Genomic DNA, 14203 nt, shown 5'->3' on the forward strand with positions numbered 1-14203 from the left:
CTTTCACAGATGTGCCCACCAGGGTTCGAGGACAGCTCGCTTGCCCAGGTCACGCGCATGGCTCTGAAGCGGTGTGGGACCCAGCCCTGCTCTTTCCCTCTCTTATCAGTGATGCTGTGTACGCTTAAACTGCCAGGCTGGCTCTCTTTTGGTCCCAATCCTCTCCCTCCATCAAAACACGAAGGGGCCCAGCATGGTGATACTTCCCTGTGTCAGCGGTGAGGGGATCCGCTGGGTTACCAGAGGGTCAAGTCACTCCCTGTCCCAAGACCCAGGAGCTGACAAGGCCGAGGAGCCTCACAGAGCACAAAAAGTCCCCAGGAGCAGTACTCTGGAGAGGTCGGCAGCAGCCCCCAGTGGGGTCGCCCCAGAGCAATTCAGGAACAGCTGGGGCACCTTCCCATGATTTTGGGCGCCCATGTGTCAACTGAGGCGCTGCTGGCCTGTGTCCCACTCGTCCTCCCTCCCTCGCCACCCACGCCTGCTCCTCCATCTCATGGCTCAGGGGCCCAAGCAGCGGCGCGCAGTTAGCTGTTCTCACTACAAAAGGTTTGTCAATTTTTGAAATTTATGAATTTTGAACAGGAAGCTATTTGCCTTAGTTAATTCTGTGCCATAAATCAGGGATTCCCCGGATGTCTCCCCTTCACCTGGGGAATAATTCCATGAACTAGAGTAATTAGGGAAGGAGAAGGAATCACGATTCCCATCACCCCTTCCCCAAGCACTGGGTCCCAGACAGCAAATGCCTCTGTGGATCCCTCCCGCCCGTCCGCGGGAGCCGGGTGATTCGGCTGGTCCCCGCGGTCCGAGTGGACCACACGTGTCTGGAATGCGGCCGGCCTCACACTCCGTGAGCTGGGTCTGGCGCGTCCCCATGGATCCGAGTCTGCACGGGCCTCTCACGTGGGGTCTGGCCGGGCCCTGCTCCTCGTGCGCCGCAGGATTTGGGCAGGTGGGGCGGCCTCGCACCTACACCGCTGGGCTCCACACCCACATCCCGGGGAGTGCGTGTGCTGAGTGGCGGAAGGGGACGACGTGGTGCGGGCCACCACACCAGGAACCGGACCTCCTCTTCCCCCGGGACCAGGACCAGGACCAGGACCAGCCGGCCGGTCCCCGCGGTCCGGCTACTGCGAGAAGCGCTCGGACCAGAGCCTGGGCGCCCCTCGGGACCCGCGGCCCCGCCCCCGCGCCCCCCGCGCCCCTCGCGGCCCCTCGCGGCCAGCCACCGGCGAACTCCGGGTGCAAAGAGCGGGACGAGGCTGGGGCCGCCTCTCCCGGCCGCGGTGGGCGGGGCTCGCAGGGAAGCCCCGCCCCTGCCCCGCCCCGCCGACGCCCCCCGCCCACGTCACACCGCAGCCCCTCCCGCGCCTGCGCGGCCGCGCGCCGGGCCCGCTCCAGCTGCCGCGCATCCTCGGCCCGCGCCCGGCTCCGCGCTCCGCTCCGCTCCGCTCCCCGCTCCGCGCTCGGACCTCCAGGCTCCGCGGCTACCCTCGCGGAGGGCGGCACGGCCATGAGGCTGCGGGGACGCGGTCCCCGGGACGCCCCTGCCTCCGGCGCCGCGTCCAGCACGGGGGCCGGCGGCGCGCGGCTGCTGGCGCCCCCGGGGCGGAACCCCTTCGTGCACGAGCTGCGCCTCAGCGCCCTGCAGAAGGCCCAGGTGGGTGCCCGCCCGGTGTCCGGCGCGCGTGGCGCGGAGGGGCGGGGATGCGCGGCGGGAAGGGACCCGCGGAGGGGGCCTCGGGCGCGGCCCAGCCCGACCGCCGCCCTCAGGCCCCCGCGGCCCGCATCCTGCTCCCCACTTCCCGAGTCTCCACGGCCCTCACCCCATCGCGGGTCCCTTCTCCCAGGTTCCCGCCGCCTGTTTCCCGCACCTAGGTCCTCATCCTCTTTCCCTGGGCCCCCGCACCCCGCCCTGCGCCCCTTTTTTCCGGGATCCCGCGCCCCCTTTCCCTGATCGCCGCACCCCCGTCTCGGACCTGCCCCCGCGTTCGGTCCACGCGGCTCGGTCCCTGGTCCGGTTGTCGACTCCCGCCGCGTGCAGGCCCCGCCTCGGTGGACCCCCTGGATGTGACTTTGTCACTTGATGAGCTTGGTGTGTGGGGACCTCGTTGGTCATTTGAAGGAGTGCCACGGACAGTGGGGGGCGGGCGGCGTGGCGTCCCTTGAAGATGAACCGCGGGAGAATTTACACCATGTTTGCAAATTGTTTTCTGGGGCGTGTGCAAGGGATGCTCCCTGGGGGTGGGTGTAAGCAGAATCCCTTGTCCGCAACAGCGGTCCAGCCCGGGAGGGACCAGTAAGCCCTGTGCGTCCATGTGTGTCATTTGTGGGCTCCTCTGGTCCGGCTGAGGGATGGGTGGCTTCCAGGAGCAGTGGGCCTCCACACTTGTCCCCTTCCTTCACGTGGCTTCTGACCTGGTGGAAGGACTCCCGGTGTGGGAGCTGCATGCTGGTTGTGCGTGTCTGTGAGATCGCTCAAAGTGGGCCTTTGTTCTGGCTCCAGAACTGTCCACAGAAGCAGATGCAGCCTCCTGGCCCCAGCGGTGGCCAGTAGGTGGGGAGGGTATTTCCATGTGTGTGTGATGAAACTTTTTTGGGGAGGTGGAGATTGAGAATTTTTTAATGTGTAAAGTAATTCATCTGAAATAATAGTTAAGTGAAAGTTCTTGAAGAAGTCAGCGTAAAGTTGTCATTTTCTGAGGCACCTGTCTTTTCTCGAAGCACCTTCTTGGTGGGTTCAGGAAGCACGTGGGAGAAGAAAGGGTGTGTAGAGACAGAGCAGAGTGAAGAGAATAGAGAGGTGTCGTCCATTCTGGTGACACAAAAGGGCAAGGTTGCCCCAGGCTTCTGAGCCTCGTCCCTGGTCTCTGTGCATGTCCGAAGCCAGACACCAGCATCTGCCGGCCGTATGGTCTGGGGGCCCCTTGTTCACTTGCAGCCTCGTCCTGATCACCTGCCAGGTGCTGTGCCCAGGGCACTAGGGCGTTAAGACACAGTCACTTCCTCTGAACTCCTGAGTGGGCCCCCCCAGCCACCAGCCCTCTCGCCCCAAGTCTGTGGTCCTGAGGGCCTCCTTCCTCTGACTGCTCTACTGCTTAGAACCCTTGAAGGTGCCCTGGGGACCGAGCCCTGACTGCTTCAGGTGCTTCCCACGGTCCCTTCTGGGCACTGCACCACCCCCAGGCTTGTCACTCTTGGCCCCAGGTGCCACAGGGTTCTCGGTCTTCCTCTTGCCCACTCTCTCCTGACCTCTCTGCTCCTCCCTCTTGGGTGAAGTATCACCTTCAGGAAGAAGCCCCCTCCTCCCTGAGGTCCCTGAATGACTACCTCCGAATCCCTGCCACTGTTGCAGCCGCTGTTACTGCGCGTACAGGCGGGGGTGGGGGGTGGGAGGCAGCCGGTCTGTTCTGCCCCAAACTGCACTCACTGCCCAGCTGGGTTGGGCCTCGTGCAGATGTGTAGCTAGTTGTTGAGTGAAGAAGCAAGTGCAGGGGGAGGCTGTCAGAGCAGACGCAGACATCCCCAGCTGCCCTCCATTAGGGTCCAGGGCTGTGAACCCAAGGCCCTCGGGCTGTCCTCCAGTGAGACTGGCCAGGCGGCTGCCAGGTCCTAGTTTTGGGTGTGGATAGGCATTATCGGGATGACATTCAGAAATGGAACAGGTGCTAGGATGTCTCAGGCTCCCGGGCAGGACGGGATACTTTGTGCACACCTTGTTGCAGTGTCAGAACTGTCACATGCCTTTATAACAGAGGCGTCCCTATGCTCGGATGCCTGCAGTGTGTGGCTGACAGTGTGTAGCTCAGAAATGCCGTCCAGGATCCAAGTCCTGCTCTACGCACGCAGCTGGCTTTGTGCCAAGCAGAGCTGTCTGCCAAGCTTCTCACCTTTATCTACTGTGTTAGGGCAGTTTGCGCAGTGAACTAGCCTATCAACCAAAGAAAGCCTGCCTCCCAAATCGATAAATAAATGGATTCAGCAATGCCTGAGACACCGGGGCGCTGGGAGAACCACCTACATTCCCGTAAGATGAAGCAGTAAGGGGCCTGCGTTGACCTGCCGGCATGCGCTGCCAGCGAGGGGCCGCCACGTGTCTGAGGATTAATGGCCAGTCCGCCTGTCACTTAACTGCAGATGTAGCAGGAGCTTAAGCAGCTCTTTGGACAGTAAACAGCAGCGTAAGATCCGGAGACTGTGGAGAGTCTGCTACAGGATAATTACATGGACATTTGTTGCTTCTGAAGTCATGAAGTGGTTTCGTAGTGCCCGGGTTTTCTGGTGCTTCCCACTGGAACCCATGGGTGTGGGCACATCTCCCTCCAGCTCTGAAGTCTCCCCGTTTTTTAACTCCCTGTAACTAGTGTCCTTGAGAACTTACTTCCTGGGAAGCAGACTGGCTTCCTGTGCACCTTGGAATTAACTGTGGGATGAGGCAGTTTAGGGCACCCCTCCCCCAGCCTAATCCCCAGAGAGGATGGCAGATTCTCACGCACCAGACCTGCATGGGGTGGGGGGTGGGGGGTGGAATTTACCCAAAAGTGGGTGATCTTCTTCTACGAGTCCTTATCCAAATGCTTGAGTTTTGATAGTTAAAAACAACAACAACAACAAGAAAAAAACAGGTGCCCTGTTTGGTCTCAACCTGGATCCCAAGTTAGGGGTGGCCATTCTGGAGCAGGGGGTCCCATGCCCACCTGGCCCACTGGCCTCAGTGCGTCACCCCCACACACAGAGGGCCTGCCTTTGCCTCGCTCGGCCCACCCCGCCCACCCCGCTGCCGCTGGTATCTGGGTGCCCAGGCCTGACACTTCCCAGCGGCAGCTGTTTATCCAGCCCTCCTGCGAGCCAGTGCTCTGCCAGGGTGTGTGGAGGGCGGATAAACAGGAGGTGGCCCTGCCCTAAGCTGGTGTTCTTGAGGGGCTGCTGGTAATAGAAACCCCAGGGGAACATGGGGGTGGGGATTTGCAGCAGAGCGTGTGTCCCGTGGGAGAAAGAAGGCCTGGGAGGCTGAGGCTGCTAGCATACCCCAGGCCCCACGTCTCCGGCCACCTTCTGACCACCTGGGAGTCTGATGGTGACACGTCAGTGAGATCCGGGCATCCTTGCACTGGTCACTCAGCCCAGCCCTGGGAGGAGGGTGGGGGAGGGTCAGGTAGGGAGTGAGGTGGCCTGTCCCCGTGTCCCAGGTGAGGAGACAGTGCTGTCCCTGGAGTCCCGGGCAGTGGACGTGGAGGGACGGTGCCCTGCCAGTGCTGGAGGGCGGGCTCAGTGCACGTGTCTGACTGGCCTCTCAGGGAGTCTGGCCCATAGGGAACTAGCTGTCCCTTCTAACTCACCAATTCTAATCTATGGAGGTGCACACGTGGCACTAACGGGCTCATGTTGGGGGTTCAAGGCCGAAAAGGCTTGTCTTCTCTGTTTTTATGCTCTTCTGTCCTGTGATTGCGTTTTCAGTGTGTGTGTGTTTTACACATGTGTGTATACATACAGACACACTCACATGTACACACACGCGTGTGCCCAGAAGTATATACACACATTGTATACACACACATATATGCCCAGAAGTACATACACATGTTGTATACACACACACATATACACACATTATACACACACACACACATATACACAGAAGTACACACACACATTCACATACACAGAAGAACACACGGTTTTGTTTTACAAGCTCTGTAATGTCTTAGGACTGAGCGAAGCGCAGTCAATATTATTTCCCATTTTAAACAATCAGGATTTTGTCCCCAAAACAGTAGCCCCTGGAAAGCTGAGCTGTAGGAGCTGGGCACCTTGCCCCCCACAGGTGCCAGGGCTCCAGGAGGGCACCCCCAGTGCTGCACCTCTGAGGAGGGGCCTGGGCCTCCCTGCTCAGGCACATCTGGGCGACGCCTCCACTAAATCGTGTTCCGCAAAGCCTGGCGCCTGCCCCTCCCGCCTGACCCGACACTGGGAGCCTTGGTGACCACTCTACTCCCCAGCCTTCACCGACACAGCCAGACAAAGTGCCACTGTCCCCAAAGCGAGCAGAAGCCGTAATCGCTCTTGGGCGTTCCCGTGGGTTTGCAGGGGTGAGTTAGGGTGACCTGGCCTGGCCTCAGTTTGTTGTGTTCTGTTAACCTTTCTCTGTGAAGTGCAGAATTTTGAAGATAAGCCCAGAGGACAATGTGTGTTTGGAAATAACATGTTTACGTGGGATCGCAGTTTGTCCTTCCAGAACCCCCCTTGCTGTGCAGCCCTCGGCGCCCCCACATTCCGCAGAATTAAAACTAGTTCCTTGTCTCTTGGCATTTTAACCGCCTTACGGTCTCGAGCAGCCTTGAGAGCTCGGGTGTTTGAAAGGCTGAAATGCTACTCTCACTGCTGGCGTGGGCTTCTGTCCTCCTTCAGGCACAGTTCCCTGGGCTCTGCACACGTGACCGTGACATCCAGGAGGCCACCACCCAGTGTCATGGGTGGAGCCACTGGCCTCGCCCTGTGCTGGTGTGGGGACATGTCACAGGTGCCCTGGGACCACTCTTAAAACTCCTGCTTCCATTTCAGAGTCTGAGGGGTGACTTGTTTTCCCTAAAAAATTATCTGCCACATAAAAACTTTAAAAAAACATCTTTCACAACTTTAATGTTTCAGACCCCTGGGATGCAGACACAGAGCTGGGCCTCTCTGTGCCGTGTCCCATGCAGGGTCCCCGAGGTGTGGGGTCTAGGACCAGCGCTGGGCTCCCAGCAGGGCCTGCTGCTCGGCGTCCGACACAGCCAGGAGTGCAGACGGGCTGAGGGCCCTGACGGCCCACCCTGGATGGCGGTGGGTCTCACCTCTTAGCCTAGTTCCCCTCCCTGTCTCCCCCTGGCCCGCGGTGGGGGCACTGTCACACGTGTAGAACCCCTCTCCCAGCTGGCCGCCCTCTCCCACCCCCCCAGTCCATCCTAGTGCGTTCCTTCTAAGGAGCAGTCAGCCTGCTCACCACTGCGCTCAGCGGAGTGGCCCCCCTGGCCAGGGGCCAGACTGCCCCAGGCTCCTGTCCACTTGTGCTCTGCTGGCCAGCACCGCAGACCCACTGCCAGGCCCAGCCTCACCACCAATGTTGCCAGTCAGCCAGGCTCCCCGCAGCTGGGGGGACAGAGTCCTGATGTTCTGGGGTGCTTTCTGTACTTGGGGGTGGGGTACAGGAGGTGCCCAGGTGGGGCTGCCTGCAGGTGGAGGCTTCTCTCCACAGCTGGGAGCAGAGGACAAGCCCCGACAAGAGCACTTAGGACAGCGGTCACCAGGTCCTGCTGGCTAGCAGGTATTCGCTAAACAAATGCAAGCAGGTGGGAACGCTGCCATTCTTGAATTTCAAGATTCCTTTATTCAGACCCTGCAGTCTGGCCCCTGGAGGTGAGGCATTTCCTTGGGCCATAGCTCTGAGCTGAGCCGAGCTGGGGGCAGTGAGGGGCCATGGGTCTGTCCAGCGCTCCCAGCAGCCTCTCCCCGCCTCTAGCGTGTTGCGGTCTGCGCCCCTCCCACCTTTCCTGCCCCTGCCTGCCGTCCCCCTGGGCTGAGGCGCACCCTGCCACCTGATGCCAAGATGGCTGCCCACTCACCCTGGTCTGCCATCCAGGGAGGCCGTACCTGACTTCAGCCAGTTAGGTTGGGAACATGCACTTACAAGAGGGGCTGGGGCCTTCTCCTCACTTCCTCACTGAGGCGCCTCTGGCCTGTGAGCTCCGAGGGCAGGGACACAGCCAGGGGCCCATAGCGGCTCTGGGACGACCAGTCAGTGCACAGATGGTCTCTTGGCTCCTGGTGCCTGCAGCAGTGCTGGCTCTGCTGGTGTTCTGACGCTCGTGGTGGGCTCTGGCGTCACCTGGTCCCCAGAGCAGGACGTCCCTTCTCTGTGCCTGGGCCGTGCGGCCCCCGCTGCCCCCCTTCCTCCTGAGTGTTTTATCCCCTCGGAGGGACCTGTCCTCTTGGAGTAGCCCCTGTGTCCTGGCCCCTCCCCAGGCTGCTCCACCACCTATGGGGCTCACAGTGTCCGGGTGTTTTTCTGCAAGCAAAGCTCCGTGTTCTGTGGACGTGTAAAGAGGGTGTCCTGCCCCACAGGTGTCGCCGTCCCTGCTGTATCTCAGTAGGGACGTGGAGCTAGCGTCGGCCTTTGGAGGCCAGGCCTGTTCCCAGAGTAGAATGTCCAGCGCAGGAAGCTTACACTTCCTGGCGTCTCGGCTCCCACCCCCACCCCAGGGCCCCCACCTGCGTTTTGGTTGATTGTGGAATTCTACATGTGCACGTGCAGGAGTAACCAGAATCCTGGGGCCACAGGGACAGACTCGGGCTCCAGCCGATGGGCCCTGAAAACCCAGAGGTGAACTCTTCTAGAAATTGAAGAAGGGGAGGAAGGGGAGGGGACCGGAGGCCGGCAGGAGCCGGGGAGGGGCACGGGCGTCCATGAGGCTGATCTGCCTGTGCCCTTTACCCCTGCCCGCCTGCCGCCCCTCCCGCGGGCCCTGCCCCTGGCCCTGGAGCCTTTGGCCCTGCTCCCCGCACGCACGTCCTCTGCCGCCTGAAGCCCAGCTCTCATTGTACAGACCTTGCCCAGCTTCCCTGAAGAAGGGCTGCTCGCGCGCTCCCCCCAGGCGTGCCCATCTCTCCCGACACCTGTCATCTGTTATTTGTGTCGCGCCCCCACCTCCCACCCTGGGCCCAGCCTCTGGCCGTTGGCATCTGGGTGCTGGTTTCCCTGGCGTCTGAGTCCATGTGGCAGGTGGCTGCTGAGGACCAGGCGGCCTGTCCGCTCCCCGGGCCCTCGTGTCCCCAGGGCTCCCAGTGCCGTGATCCCCGCACGCCTTACCCGGAGGCCCCGCTGCCCACCATGCTGACCGCTGACCTAGGGGTTGGCTTCATACTTCCTTTACCAGGTGGACCGTGGGCCCCACGTCTCGGGCTGCCCCCAGGTCCCGGCGCCGGGGGCCTGTGAAGCCCTCGGTGCTGATGACTGAGCCCGACAGGGTCAGCGGCTCGAGGGCCCAGCTTCTGGTCAGAACCCGCAGGCACTGGCCGCAGGGCAGGCGGGCAGGCTGCTGCTGGTGGGGATTTCCGTGGGGTGGGGGCTCCTGGGCGTGGGCTGTCGCGTTCAGGCCGAGCCGTGCTGACCACGAAGGGCTGCCTCACAAGACCCACGGTCCAGTGCAGTGGGCTGTCCGGGAAGATGGCCCTGCTACCGACTGTGGGACAGTTGTGAGCTCAGGGAGTCACTGAAACACTCAGTTTGAAGAAGCGTCCGGACTGCGCGCTGGGCGGTGAGATTTGATTGGAGAGCTCGTGAAGAGTGGTGACGGGGATGGTGGGGAGGCAGGGCTGGCTGAGGGCTTGAAAGACAAAAATAGCTGTTTTAGAGAAGCTATATTTAATTTTAGACGTGAGTGGGAGAGCTGGGAAGAAACGGGCATGTGGGCAGTGGTAAGCACGGGCTCTGGGAGTTTCCCCGAGCGGAGGCTCAGGTGATTCTGACGGTCACATGGGTGGACAGGGAGCCTCAGAGGGGGACAGGTGCCACCTGAGGTCAGCAGGCAGTAGGTGTTCACTCGCTAGTAAGAAGTCCACGGGTTTGGGGTGCAGGATTTTTATAGATGGGCAAGGACACAGGAGAAGCCCAGGTACCCAGCGCACAGAGTGTGTGTGTTCCCATGCAGGGGCCCCTGGGACGTGCCCTGTGCCCCCCACCCCCGCACAGCCATTTCCACCCCCGTGTTGACACCTTGGATCTCCAGCCGCCTGTGTGTCTGTCTCTTCATAAAGAGGAAGCTTTTTCATGAGAGCAATGGTGTGTGTGACGAGATAAGACCAACCGACCTTTCCGAGCTCCAGGCTTTCGTTTCACTTTTGCTTTATTCTGAATGTTGGACTCAGTGTGGAAACCCCTGTTTAGTCCACACTGGCTGCAGCATAGGGTTTGGGCCTGTGGGACTTTGTGTCTAACAAAAAAAGCCACCCCGGGAGCCTGGAATGTCCCCCATGGTCCTGGGGAGCCGCTTCCTGCCTGGACACGGCTGCCTGTGGCCACAGCTGCCAGGCCTTCGGGTGCAAGCTCCGCACTTGTACAATATTCTGTCTATACTAAACCGGATTCTTGAAACGCTTGCTTTGTATGTGTTTTTATAAGTAACAGCAAAAACACCAAGATTGATTCCCTGGGCAGGGTTTTCGTGTTGATCTCACATTGCCCTGGACAGCTTTCTGCAGAATTTACACACTTCATGTCTAATCTACTTGGCCAAGCACAGGGGTGACCCTGGCCAGCACCCCAGGTACGTTTCAGGGATTCACGAGCCCCAGCCCCAGAAACCACTGCTTTGGCAACTCTGGAACCCTGGGCACGTGTCCTTCCAAAGAGGAGCCTGTAACCCCAGACTCCCCGGTCTGCCCTCGTCACAGCTCCTGTCCCGTAGTGCCCCCAACCCCCACTGTGTTTGGGGGCCGGTTGGTGCACTCCTCTGGGCTCCAGCATGAGCCGTTTTGTATGGCCCAGGGGTGAGCGAGGGTTCTGGACCCAGCCTTGCAGCAATTCGGGAAGGATCTGCCCTGCAGAGGTACTGGGGTGCCTGGGTGAATAGGGAGGCCAGTGTGTCCTGCAGAGGCTGGGCAGGGCGACCTGGGGTCAGAGGGCGACCTGGCCGCCATGCAGACCTCTGAGCACTGAGGGCTGTACTCTGGCTGCGTGTGGAGGGCCTGGCTGGGAGCTGCCGTGTTGCATCTTGGAGGAGGGTGGGTCTTGGGTTCTGCAGGTGAAACAGTAGGAACTGGTAAGAAAGATGGTGGCAAATGTGACCCCCAAATGTGTGTCCGCTAAGCAGACCAACTGAAGGATGCTGTCTCAGTGGGGAGGGCGGGCAGGGGAGCAGCTATGCTGTGACAATACACACCTGAGCCCTGGGCAGCAGCCAAGTGTCGTCCCAGTGCCGGGCCGCGTCCAAGGTCGTGAGGTACATGGAGGAGGGATGGCCAGCCCCATCTCATCCTGCTGCTCCTTGAACTTGGCCTTTGCTCTGACCAGCCGGCTGACCTTGGGAAGCTGCCCACCTCCCTGACTGCCTCAGTTTCCCCACCTGTCCAGGCCCACCTCTCCAGCGGCCGGCCCTGCCTGTCTGCCTCTCACCGAGCCGTGCCCTCACGTGCTGCACATGCCGTTGGGGTGTTCACTGACTTGGGTACTTGACTCGTCTGCTGCATTGCTCCTGGAACTGCTTCTTGGTGGCCTCACGGCAACCCTCATTCTGAGAAGTGTCCATTGAGTTGATAAGCAGTTCCCTTCAGTTCTTGCCCTCATGGGGGGACCCTCTGTCCCCCAACTCTGGGTTTCTGGGCTGGGAGCAACAGGGGGCCTCCTGGCCTCTGGCAGCTCCCCAAGTGGCCCAGCAGGTAAGCCCCAGCGCCTCACTGCCCTGGGGTCCCATCCTGGTGAGTGGACAAACCTGTTGCTCCGTGCGCCCATGGTTCCCAGGGCCCCAAGTGTTTGCTGCAGCACCCCCATTCCTCCAGGCTCCCCGCACTCCCCAGGCCCCATCCTCAATAGTGGTTTGTCCACCTCCTGGGTCTCACCTGGGCCTCCCGTCCTTGACAAACGCTTTATTCAGATGCCGGGCGTCTAAATGGCATAGATATGAGTCCCATTTTGTTTGTTATAAGACATGAAATAGTTGTCACCTCCGGACCAGTCCTCAGTGCCCCATGTAACTTGCAGCTCCTCCCTCTGGCTCGCCCTTGCGTCTGTCTGTCACATAGGCCACCTTCAGCTCACCTGTCCCCTGGTGGCCCCCTGGGTGGCATCCAGCTTGCTGCCACCCGCGACGCTGGCATCAGCCGTCTGTCTAGTCACCTGCACCTGTGTGAGCAGCTTGGGGAGCCAGGCCTCCCGCTGCCAGGTACACATGCTCAGGCCCTACCTGTGCTCTCACCTGCAGCCGCCAGGCTGCGGTGTCATTCTCAGGGAGCTTTCGGGGAGACCCACCTGAGTTGTGGGCCTTCCCAGAACCTCTGCCAGCTGCTGGCTCCCTGCCCCTGGAGCAGCCACACCCCCTCCTCCCGTGCTCTCCTGGCCGCAGGTGTTGTTAGAGGCTTGCACGGCTGACGGGTCCCTCAGCGTGGCGTCACTCCAGTGTGCATGCCCGGTGCACACACGCCATCACGCCGCCCTAGCTGGCCCATCCACTCCCGGAGAGGGTGTGTTTCCCCACAGTGACCAGCCTGGTACAGGGACAGGAACATGTGGATAAGAGGGACGTGTGCACGCTGACGATCCTTGGCTCTTACCGAGCAGGGCCGTGGCGCCGTGGTGGTTAGGAAACACGAGGCACTTGCACCAGTGGGCCTGAGGCGATGCCAGTGGCCTTTGTGGCCTTGGCAGAGAAGAGGGGTGATGCCCGTGAGTCAGATCAGGCATTGTGACCGCAGCTGCCTCACTGAGAGCTCTGGACCGACTGGTGCATCAGGTGAATTCGCTGTGAATTGGTGAACATTTCCCATGTGAAATGAGAATTGTCACTTTCAGACTTCTCACTACGGGACATTTCAAATATACTCCAAGCGTGTCAGCTTAGGCCGTCCTAACAGGGTAACCCAGGTGGCAGCTAGAACATGAATCTCTCTCTCTCCGGGTCCTGGAGGCTGGACGTGTGAGCTCCAGGTGTGGCCAGAGCTGCTTTCTCATCAGGCCTCTCCTTGGCGTGCGCAAGTGCACATGTGTGTGTGTGTGTGTGTGCGCGCGCGCCTGAGACCGTGGGTCACGTGATAACCGTCTGTGAAGCTCTCGTCATGTCACCGTGTCCCCGGCAGCGTCCGGGCCTCTGCCAGCTCTCCGCATCTCGCTGCACCACTGACTTCCAAGTTCCCCTCTGGCGCTTTCTCCCCCGACCTGGAATCAGCTTCGCTTGGGGCCCTGTGTCCTGTGGGCGTAAATGGTGTCTGAGGCCACAGGCAGCCCTCAAATTTCCCCTGGCCCCTGGGCATGTCACCGCTGGGACCTGCTCTACTGGGGGCTCTGGATGGAGTGTGCGGGTTGGAATGCGTGCTTCACCTTCCAATCTAGTGTAAATCAGCCACGTGCTGGGGACGTGTATGTCAGTGTCACTCGTGTTAAACCCCTTTGTAATGGGACAGTTTATCGTTGCCGATTTTCAGTAGTTAAATAACTCAGCCAGGGATTCTAAATGTCTTTCCTCTCAGGATTGTGTCACAAGCCTTCATTTAGCGCATGGGCAGGGTGACTGCCTGGCACGTGGGAGGGTGACCGGGGCTCCCGGTAACAATGGGAAGGCTGCAGCTGTTGGCAGCATCTGGAGAGGGCGCAGGTCCTGGCACTGCCGGCTTTTCCCTTCCCTGTCCCGTTGCCGAGGCTTCTGCCTCCTTAGGGACTGGCCCCCAGCCCCTGGGGCTCCGGCCAGTCGTCACCTGGGAGCAACAACCTCCCTCTCTGGACCTCCGTCCCCACCTGCCCCCCCAAGTGCTGCCTGCACAGCTGTCATCTGCCAGTTGCCACCCCACCCACTGGGCAGAATGGCCCCTATCAGAGGGCCTTTGGTGTGAACAGGTCCTAGGGGACCCTCCCCGGGCCAGGCTCTCTGAGCCAGTGTCCAGCACAAAGCTGCTCATTGGGGTGTGGGGAGTGGACACCTGCCCTCTCCCTGAGGCATCCCTGCCCCTCCCTGTATGCTCCTCATGGGGAAAAGCACTAGGGCTCCGCAAAGCCGCAGGCCCGCCCTCTGGGCCGGCAGAGGAAAGCAGCATAGCCGCCTCAGGGAGAAATTGCCATGTCTAGCCCGCCCACTACCCGGTACCTGACCACAGTACCCTCTGAGTGCTCGGCCAAAACTGCCTGGAAGTGGCCTGGTGGCTCCATTCCATCACACACTCTTTGTTCTGTGTTTCCAGTCTGGCCAGGATTTTCTAGCACCATCTTTGCAGTGACACTGCTCTTCCCTCAGCCCCACCCCCACCAGAGTTGTGCACACCCATGTGGCTGTCACAGCTGCTCCCGCCGTCGTCACTGTGGCCCCCAGCACCAGGTCAGCTGGCACAGGCTGAGGCCCGTGGCCGGTGTGCACAGGGCGTGGGGGATGGTGAGGATGCAGGGAGGCTGGTGGCCGGGCCTGGGAAGGCTGCAGGCGATAGAGCCTGGGAGGGAGGCAGGCGATAGAGCCTGGGGAAGGCG

At 60.8% G+C, this 14203-nt stretch overlaps 1 protein-coding gene across 1 annotated transcript in view; it reads left to right on the forward strand.

Annotated features, from left to right (window-relative positions):
* Positions 1–1367: 1367 nt before the first annotated feature.
* The window catches only part of LPCAT1 (lysophosphatidylcholine acyltransferase 1), a 43016-nt gene continuing 30180 nt past the window's right edge, over positions 1368–14203 (forward strand). Inside the window, exon 1 of the mRNA XM_074329121.1 lies at positions 1368–1663. Coding sequence (XP_074185222.1) covers positions 1517–1663 — 147 coding nt within the window. The 5' untranslated portion in view covers positions 1368–1516. The remainder of the gene's footprint in view (positions 1664–14203) is intronic.

Source organism: Rhinolophus sinicus, linkage group LG03, assembly GCF_036562045.2.
Source record: "Rhinolophus sinicus isolate RSC01 linkage group LG03, ASM3656204v1, whole genome shotgun sequence".
Lineage (NCBI taxonomy): Eukaryota > Metazoa > Chordata > Mammalia > Chiroptera > Rhinolophidae > Rhinolophus > Rhinolophus sinicus.